The sequence below is a fragment of the Chelonia mydas genome, chromosome 1, assembly GCF_015237465.2.
Source record: "Chelonia mydas isolate rCheMyd1 chromosome 1, rCheMyd1.pri.v2, whole genome shotgun sequence".
NCBI classification, from domain to species: Eukaryota; Metazoa; Chordata; order Testudines; family Cheloniidae; genus Chelonia; species Chelonia mydas.
Window position 1 is genome coordinate 7131816 of NC_057849.1, and position 10180 is coordinate 7141995.

The 10180-nt window shown below is 46.1% G+C and overlaps 1 protein-coding gene across 1 annotated transcript; it reads right to left on the reverse strand.

Moving 5' to 3' along the window:
- Positions 1–1396: 1396 nt before the first annotated feature.
- On the reverse strand, positions 1397–2332 carry LOC102938389 (olfactory receptor 51G2). The gene has a single exon (XM_007056037.2). It carries the CDS (start codon positions 2330–2332, stop codon positions 1397–1399), a length of 936 nt encoding a protein of 311 aa, XP_007056099.2.
- Positions 2333–10180: the final 7848 nt, after the last annotated feature.

Sequence of the window (10180 nt, forward strand, 5' to 3'; positions counted from 1 at the left end):
TGATCCATAGTTTGGCAGTGAGACCCATTTAGCCTCAATGGCTTACAATCACTGGTTCTGTGACTGTGCTGAACCTCTCTGCGACACTCCAACATTACCCTCAGAAATCCACTACTCAACCTTCACTGTCACCCCCACATCTGCCACAGACACTAAGGGGCTGGAGTCATGGGGCTTCATAGAAGACAGCTGTCACAGGAGGCTGTGGTAAGAGGCCTTTTATAGACAAATGTCAAAGGTGTTGCTCTGTGGAACCCTGACACCACCCTGATCTTAGGGTCTCAGAGTATCGAACTGCATCGAATGTATTTATCCTCCCACCACCGCTGTGAGGCAGGGCAAGGCTATTATCCACCTGTGCAGAGATATCCAATGGCTTCGCTACAGTCATGCATGGCCTGGGAATGAAACACAGCTGACTGGACTTGCAGAGCCGTGCCCAGACAACAGGACCAGCCCTCCAGACACCTGAGTGGTGACAGGCCTGGTTGCATTCTCTGCTGCGCCAGCAGACCTCCCCCCGGCGCTGTATAGAGTGGGCATGGCCATGGGCCAGTTACAGGGGTTTGATTCACTGGCCTATTTTCTCCCTGCCTCAGCACAGTTTAGAGCAGCCTGGGGGCTGGGATGACATCTGCCCGTTGGTAACGACTTCCAAGAGCACAGCCCACTTTGGCCAAGTCCCTGCAGATGGAACCACCCCGGAATGCCACCTTGGCGTCTGAGGTGGCCCTGCAGGAACCCTGCCCATCCCTCTATGGTCCTTGCAATCACTTACTGCCAGCCTCGGATACTTAAAACAAGAGCCCCCTTTGTGGGGTTGCATTTATTTAGTCTTCTCCAAAACACAAGGTCTCTTACCCTCCAGCCCCAGCCTTCTCCTGCACTCAGGATCACCCCCACGGTCCTGATTACTACAGACAGCGTTGGTTCAGACCCTACTCCCCTTTTCCCCCTGAAGCCCTGTCCTCTGCCTCATATCTTCTCACGAACCCCAGCCTCTTGCTCCTCCACTTTCCCTAAGGCTCTGTCTCTGAGCCAGGCCAGAGTCAGGCCTACTGTAAGAGCTGCCCTGGGAGCAAAGGTTGCTGTGGGGAGCCCAAGACTCTCCACATTCCCTGACTTCTACATCCTGGGGGATAAAATGTAGAGGGTGTAGGGCACCTCACAGTGGCTCTGGCTCCCTGTGCAACTCTTAGCAAGGCCTGACTCTGGCTACCAGGGCAGAGTCTCGGGTAAAGGGGAATAGGAGAGTTGTGGTCTTCGGAGAAGAGATGGGGCAGAGGAAGGGGCTTCATGGGCAGAGGATCCAAGATGGAATTCATGGCCATGCCCATCGCTTGTCTTTTTCCTCCCCCATGTCACCAGCACTGGAGCCAGGTGATGAACTGACCCTTCACTTGACAAATGCCCTGATTATCCTCTCACGAAGGTGTTTGCTTTTCACACTGTACACAATTGGGTTCATCAGGGGCGGGACCAGCAGGTAGATGTAGCCCAGGATAATCTGAAGCAAGTGAGTAGAGCTATTTCCAAATCTGTGTATCAAAGACAGGCCAATGTCTGATATGTAGAAGAGCACGACAGCGCAGAGATGGGAGACACAGGTGTTCAGGGCCCTGAGGCACTCTCTGTGGGATGCGATACTCAGCACTGTTTTGAGGATCATCACATAAGAGAGGAAGATGAGGAAGGAGTCCAACCCAACCGTGATGACTTTAACAAACAAGCCATAGATGCTGTTCACTGAGGTGTCTGAACAAGCTGCCTTCATGATGTCCGGGTGCAGGCAGTAGGAATGGGAGAGGACATTGTCTCGACAGTATCGGAACCGTTTAAGGAGAAGGGGGAGTGGGAGTATTAGGGCCACCGATCTTACCACAGCCACCAGGCCCATCTTGGATATTCTCGGTGGAGTTAAGATGGAGGTATACCTCAGTGGGTTACAAATTGCGATGAAGCGGTCAAAGGCCATCAACAAGAGGACAAAGGACTCAATTTTTGAAAGCGAGTGGATGAAGAACATCTGGGCAAAACAAGCCTCGAGGCTGATTCTCCTAGAGTTAAACAAGTATATGCCCAGTATCGTCGGTATGGTGGTTATGGATAAGGCAAGGTCTGTGATGGCCAACATGGAAAGGAAAACGTACATGGGCTCATGGAGGCTTGGATCTGTTTTTATAATGAACAGAATGACTGAATTTCCTACGATTGAAAGAACATACATGAAGCAGAAGGGGATAGAGATCCAGAGGTGGATGTCTTCCAGCCCAGGTATCCTGGTGAGAAGGAACATTACAGAGTTGAATTTAGTGTCATTGACAGCTGACATAATGTACTGGGCAGGTCTGGGAACTTTTGAACTTTTCTTCCTGAAAAGAAATAGAAGAGGAGACTAGGTGATAGTTAGCAAGAAATCTTTCTGCTCTCAGTGCAAGTCGAGAGATTCTCAGGACTTCAAGGGAAAATCAGCAACAGCATTGTCTTGGATTTATGCCCCCAATAGGAAGGTAGGCACTGCCGGACTGGATCAGACCTACAGTCTGTCTAGCCAAGTCTCCAGTAGGCCTTACAAGATGCTGCAAAGGAAGGTGGAAGAAGCCCTGCAATAGGGAACTAAGAGATACTCTGATCCCAGGGAAAGTTTCTCCCTGACACCCACTAGTTACACATATTTTGTCATGTAAATCGGGAAGGTTTACAACACTTACATCTGTAGTATGCAAGGTCTTGGAGAAAATTTTGAAGGAGAAGGTAGTTAAGGACATTGAAGTCAATGGTAAATGGGACAAAATACAACATGGTTTTACAAAAGGTAGATCGTGCCAAACCAACCTGATCTCCTTCTTTGAGAAAGTAACACATTTTTTAAACAAAGGAAACGCAGTGGATCTAATTTACCTAGATTTCAGTAAGGTGTTTGATACCATGCCACATAGGGAATTATTAGTTAAATTGGATAAGATGGGGATCAATAGGAAAATTGAAAGTTGGATAAGGAATTGGTTAAAGGGGAGACTACAACGGGTCCTACTGAAAGGTGAACTGTCCGGCTGGAGGGAAGTTACCAGTGGAGTTCCTCAAGGATCGGTTTGGGGACCAATCTTATTTAATCTTTTATCACTGACCTCGGCACAAAAAGTGGGAGTGAGCTAATAAAGTTTGCGGATGATAGAAAGCTGGGAGGTTCTGGCAATTTAGAGAAGGACAGGGATATCCTACAGGAGGATCTGGATGACCTTGTAAACTGAAGTAATAGTAATAGGATGAAATTGAATAGTGAGAAGTGTAAGCTCATGCATTTAGGGATTAATAGCAAGAATTTTAGTTATAAGCTGGGGACGCATCAATTAGAAGTAACGGAGGAGGAGAAGGACCTTGGAGTTTTGGTTGATCATAGGATGACTATGAGCCGCCAATGTCATATGGCCGTGAAAAAAGCTAATATGGTCTTGGGATGCATCAGGAGAGGTATTTTCAGTAGGGATAAGGAGGTTTTAGTACAGTTATACAAGGCACTGGTGAGACCTCACCTGGAATACTGTGTGCAGTTCTGGTCTCCCATGTTTGAGAAGGATGAATTCAAACTGAACAGGTACAGAGAAGGGCTACTAGGATGATCCGAGGAATGGAAAACTTGTCTTATGACAGGAGACTCAAGGAGCTTGGCTTGTTTCGCCGAACTAAACGAAGGTTGAGGGGAGATATGATTCATTTCTATAAATATATCAGAGGGATAAATACTGGAGAGGGAGAGGAATTATTTAAGCTCAGTACCAATGTGGACACAAGAACAAATGGATATAAACTGGCCACCAGGAAGTTTAGACTTGAAATTAGACGAAGGTTTCTAACCATCAGAGGAGTAAAGTTTTGGAAGAGCCTTCATAGGGAAGCAATGGGGGCAAAAGATCTGTCTGCCTTTAAGATTAAACTCGATAAGTTTATGGAGGAGATGGTATGATGGGATAATACATGGTTTTGGTAATTAAATATTCATGGTAAATAGACCCAATGGCCTGTGATGGGATATTAGATGGGGTGGGATCTGAGATACCCAGGAAAGAATTTTCTGTAGTATCTGGCTGGTGAATCTTGCCCTTATGCTCAGGGTTTAGCTGATCGCCATATTTGGGGTCGGGAAGGAATTTTCCTCCAGGGCAGATTGGAAGAGACCCTGGAGGTTTTTTGCCTTCCTCTATAGCATGTGGCACGGGTCACTTGCTGGAGGATTCTCTGCTCCTCGAAGTCTTTAAACCACAATTTGAGGACTTCAATAGCTCAGACATAGGTGAGAGGTTTTTTGCAGGAGTGGTGGGTGAAATTCTGAGGCCTGCGTTGTGCAGGAGGTCAGATGAGATGATCATAATAGTCCCTTCTGACCTGGTATCTATGAATCTAAGACATTTTTTTTCAAAAATTCTCAGTACTGTAAAGGGCTACACAGTGAGGTGGCAAAGTTTGCAGATGATACTAAACTGCTCAAGATAGTTAAGACCAAGCCAGACTGTGAAGAACTTCAAAAAGACCTCACAAAACTAAGTGATTGGGCAACAAAATGGCAAATGAAATTTAAGGTGGATAAATGCAAAGTAATGCACAATGGAAAAAATATCCCCAAGTCCACGCAGTGTGCAGCGGCAGTCAAAAAAAAAAAAAAAACGGGATGTGAGGAATCAATAAAAAAGGGATAGAGAATAAGATGGAGAATATCTTATTGCTGTTATATAAATCCCTGGTGCACCCACATCTTGAACACTGCACACAGATATGGTCCCCTCATCTCAAAAAAGATATACTGGCATTAGAAAAGGTTCAGAAAAGGGCAACTAAAATGATTAGGGGTTTGGAACGGGTCCCATATGAGAAGAGATTAAAGAGGCTAGGCCTTTTCAGCTTGGAAAAGAGGAGACTGTGGAGAAAGTGAAAAAGGAAATGTTATTTACTTGCTCCCATGATATAAGAACAAGGAGCCACCAAATAAAATTAATGGGCAGTAGGTTTAAAACAAAGAAAAGGAAGTTCTTCTTCACTCAGTCAACCTGTGGAACTCCTTGCCTGAGGAGCTTGTGAAGGCTGGGACTATAACAGGGTTTAACATGAATCCATTCATGGAGGTTAAGTCCATTAATGGCTATTAGCCAGGATGGGTAAGGAATGGTGTCCCTAGCCTCTGTTTGTCAGAGGGTGGAGACGGATGGCAGGAGAGAGATCACTTGATCATTACCTGTTCGGTTCACTCCCTCTGGGGCACCTGGCATTGGCCACTCTTGGTAGACAGGATACTGGGCTGGATAGACCTTTGGTCAGACCCAGTAAGGCCATTCCTATGTTCTTATGTAATTGGATTTCTTGATTACCCATTTAAACATCCCATCCTTCTTTGAAGCCTGAGATGTTCTTGGCCACATTGATATCTTGTGGCTGCGAGTTCCATAGCCTACTTGAGCTCTATGTGATTTTACAATTCTGACCTTCATACAGAAACTCTTTCTGGCCATCCACTTCTGAGTTGGCCCATTGTATCATGATGCCCATAAACACAAGGCAAGTGCATGGTGAAGACGGTCATTTTATTTATCTGCCCTGCATTGAAGCTATTTATAAACATGTTTCATTGTCTCACAGATATATGTTTTATTTTCTCGACTCCTGAGACTTCAAATTATTGCACTCTCTCTTTCCAGCACATGGGATAAATTCTTAGTTCCAGGTTCTTAATTCAATAATTGTGACTTCTACTGAGTTGCTCCAGATTTACATGTGTAAATTCAGTCAGAACCGGGCTCTGTTAACTTTCCCTTACCATATGCTCCCGGTGATACACTCTGACCCCCAAGAATCCCCCCAAGGGAAGCTGAAGTGCTTTGCCTGGCCAATGTTAACTGAAGCCTGAGCATTCGATCTTCCTCACAGGACCTGCATCCTCTCTGCAGACACGGGTCTATAGATACTTGGCAAGTTACAAGCTAACACAGGCAGTTACTTCAGCTGGGTGGGAGAGGAATTGGCATCACAAATGCAGACACTTTTGCACTAATACCCATTTACACATCTGTAGTTTAGCACACACCTGTCGACCCATTCCTTCCCCTCTGATCTTCTTTCAGGGATGATTTCTCAGCTTACAGTGGGACTTAAAATGCACGGTTTGTCATCTAGACTTCTTCAGAATCTGAAAAGATCGCAGTGTCTCAGCCCTCTTTCAGTCCCTTGTTAGCAAACAGAAGCCGAGTAGCTCCTCTGTCCCTGGGTTAATAGCTGACTGGTTCTCCTCAGGTTCTCTTCTGTCAGTCTGTAGCCTGTATCCAGAGTGGTAACAAGCCTTGGAGTCAGGATAGAAAATATTCATTCCCTGAGCTCTGACTCACTCGTACATCGTAACCCCAGCACCGGTTATTCATCCACGATGAGGGTTTGCAGGAAGTGGATTTCAAAGACAAATGCATGAGTATTCATGGAAATGGAACTTCATTTCCCACGTGAAAGTAGTCTATTGCTCTCTCTCTCGCTTGCACTTTGACTGTCTCTCTCCTGTATTCATAAAATACATGGCATCTGGGAACAGCATTGTGACAGACATGGAGTTGAGCTGCCATAATGAATGTGTATGTTAAACCCTATTCTTGGGATGTTTGCTGCAGATATTGGGTTAACATTTGGGATGTTTATGTTATGACTCTATTGGGTGAAACCAATATGGATCTTCCTAATTTCATAGCAGGCTGCTGGAAAACAAGCAAGAAGGGAAGCAATAGCTCAAGAAGAGCCATCGCTCAGTCACCACCCCAGGGAGGTCAAGAGAAACACAGAAGCTACAAGCTGGGAAGAGCCCGTTTCTGAGTTCCAGCCGCATTCCACAGCTTGTTTTGCCAGTTCTGTCAGTCTGTGCAGAGGTGGGGCAGCTGTTGTGAGAATCTCTTCAGACTGACAGGCACAGACATCACTGGGAAATCTGAAGGCCCTCAGCCTACCTGGGTCCCTGTCAGAGCAGAAGGGCTTGGAATCAGAGATCTGTACAGATTGCTGTATTAAAACCCTCTGATTCTCCCATCTTCCACTTTCTTCCTGCTGTTCGGATTCAACAGTATTTTGGTTCTCGAAGGCTGGCTGGTCTCTCATCTCACCACTGGTCACAGACTCCCAGAGGGGAGAACCACAGACACTCGGACCTGCTCGGCAAGCACAGTCAACCGCAGTGTGTTGTAGCCCAGAGCCTAGTCTGAGGGTGGGAGAATCGTGGGATTCCACCCCATGAGAGGGAAGACTACGAGGACTGACTTCTGGCACTCAAAGACCAGAGAGGGGACAGAGATACTGGAAGCCCTGTAACTCTGAGGGGTAGCTACAGTGTAGAAATGCTGGAGCCCTCAGCCAGTCAGGACATGGAAATATGCCCTAACATTTTGTGGGTGAGGAATGAAATTTGGCCATAGGAGGAAGGATTTCCAGCAATTTGCCAGAAAAAGAGGTGACCCACCTCGACAGAGTACTCCATTTTCTGTTCTTACTTATTCTATTTCTACTCTATCTCTCTCTATCTATTCTATCGATCTGCAGTGACTGCTACTATTAGTAGGCTATACTTCTTCTTCTTAAACTTTAAGTTTCAAAGGAAATAGGCTAAGCTTGGTTTCCCTATGTTTTTATTCTTTGTCTATTAGGTTCTGATTTTAAGTTTAAGTTAGTCAAGTAAACCCTAAGTTCGCTTCAATAGCTCATAGAATTTGTGTCTTCTACGCACTGCATTCCTCACTCAAGAATTGAGAAACCTGAACTGCAAGGCTGTTCCTGTGTCTCTTACCACCAGGTTATCAAGGAAGGGTGTGAGTATATTAAGCAAAGCTTTGTTGCATATAATACCATATTATCAAATGTATCATTTGAATAGCAGTAATGCAGTTGTAACTTTGAAACTCTGAGTATTTTACCATTGACTTACTATTATTGATTTTAATAAAAAGTCTTTAAGGCTATATCTGTCTCAGCGTGAGCTTCCCGTCATACCCCGAGGGTCCTTTGTAAATTCTGTGGAGCCTGATTTGGGACAAGAACTTTTATCTTCTGATCAAAGAGATTGGCAAGCCTAAAATCCATACTATTAATATTTGTAATTAATTAGTATTAATATTATTAATCAAATTAAATTAAATTACATTACATTAAAATTGAGCAGATACGGGGGAGGGGTTCCCAAGCTACCTAGCACTGCCTGCCCTTCAGCCCCGTCACTGAGTCACCCCGACAGCCCCGCTGAGTTCTCTGCCGCTGCACAGAACATCTGCCAATGGAAACAGCTCCCAGCCTTTCCCCTTCACTTCACATTTTAAAGACAGTGAAACCTGCCAACGTACCCAGTCCCTGCTCGGCGTGGAGCTGCTGACACCAGAGGTCTTCACCCAAAAGGACACGGAGTCATCGGAGAGGGGGCACAGGCAGCAGGCAGTCTCTGTTCAGACCGGGAGGCAGGTGTCTTTATGAAGATGCCGGCACAGTCCCCTGGGGCCACTTGGCCATCAGGGAACCTCAGCTGCTTGGTTTCATGCGCATCAGCTTTAACCCCATCATGGCCAATGGCAAACTGCAGGAGGCCAAATCACAGGGGATTTGTGGTGATGCTACCCAACTGGACTGCAGTGCCAGCCCTGCTGTGGGCTCTGCTCCTGGACTCCAGGCTTGAATCACTGTTTATGCTTCCAATTAGTCTCAAGGCTACCTCGAGGGCAGCTGAGCGGTAACGATGATCATAGAATCATAGAATCACAGAAGATTCGGGTGGAAGGGACCTCTGAACTTCATCTAGTCCTATCCCCTGCTCAAAGCAGGACCAGCACCAACTAAATCATCCCAGCCAGGGCTTTGTTAAGAAAGGCCATAAAAACCTCCAAGGACGGAGATTCCACCACCTCCCTAGGTAACCCATTCCAGTGCTTCACCTCCCTCCTAGGAAAACAGTGTTTCCCAATATCCAACCTAGACCTCCCCCACTGCAACTTGAGACCATTACTCCTTATTCTGTCAGCTGCCACCACTGAGAACAGCCGAGCTCCATCCTCTTTGGAACCCCCCTTCAGGTAGTTGAAAGGTAGTATAAAATCCCCCCTCACTCTTCTCTTCTTCAGACTAAATAACCCCAGTTCCTTCAGCCTCTCCTAGTAAGGCATGTGCCCCAGCCCCCTAATCATTTTCGTTGCTTTCCGCTGGACTATCTCCAATTTGTTCACATCCCTTCTGTAGTGGGGGGAACCAAAACTGGACGCAATACTCCAGACGTGGCCTGACCAGTGATGAATAGAGAGGAATAATCACGTCCCTCCATCTGCTGGCAAGGCTCCTACTAATACAGCCCTATATGCCGTTGTCCTTCTTGGCAACAAGGGCACACTGCTGACTCATATCCAGCTTCTCATCCGCTGTAACCCCCAGGTACTTTTCTACAGAACTGCTGCTTAGCCAGTTGGTCCCCAGCCTGTAGCAGTGCATGGGATTCTTCCTTACTAAGTACAGGACTCTGCACTTGTCCTTGTTTAGCCTCATCAGATTTCTTTTGGCCCAATCCTCAAAATTTGTGTAGGTCATTCTGGGCCCTATCCCTACCCTCCAGCGTATCTACCTCTCCCGAAGATTATTGTCATCTGCAAACTTGCTGAGGGTGCAATTCATCCCATCATCCAGATCTTTAATAAAGATGTTGAACAAAACCTGCCCCAGGACCAACTCTTGGGGCATTCCGCTTCCTACTGGCTGCCAACTAGACATCGAGCCGTTGATCACTATCCATTGAGCCGGACAATCTAGCCAACTTTCTATCCACTTTATAGTCCATTCATCCAATCCATACTTCTTTAACTTGCTGACAAGAATTCTGTGGGAGACTGTATCAAAAGCTTTGCTAAAGTCAAGGAATAACACGTCCACTGCTTTCCCCATATCCACAGAGCCAGTTATCTCATCATAGAAGGCAATCAGGTTGGTCAGAATTGACTTGTCCTTGGTGAATCCATGTTGACTATTCCTGATCAGCTTCCTCTCTTCCAAGTGCTTCAGAATGGATTCCTGCAGGACCTGCTCCATGATTTTGCCAGGGACTGAAGTGATGCTGACCAGTCTGTACTTCCCCGGGTTCTCTTTCTTCCCTTTTTTCAATACAGGCACTATATTTGCCTTTTTCCAATTATCC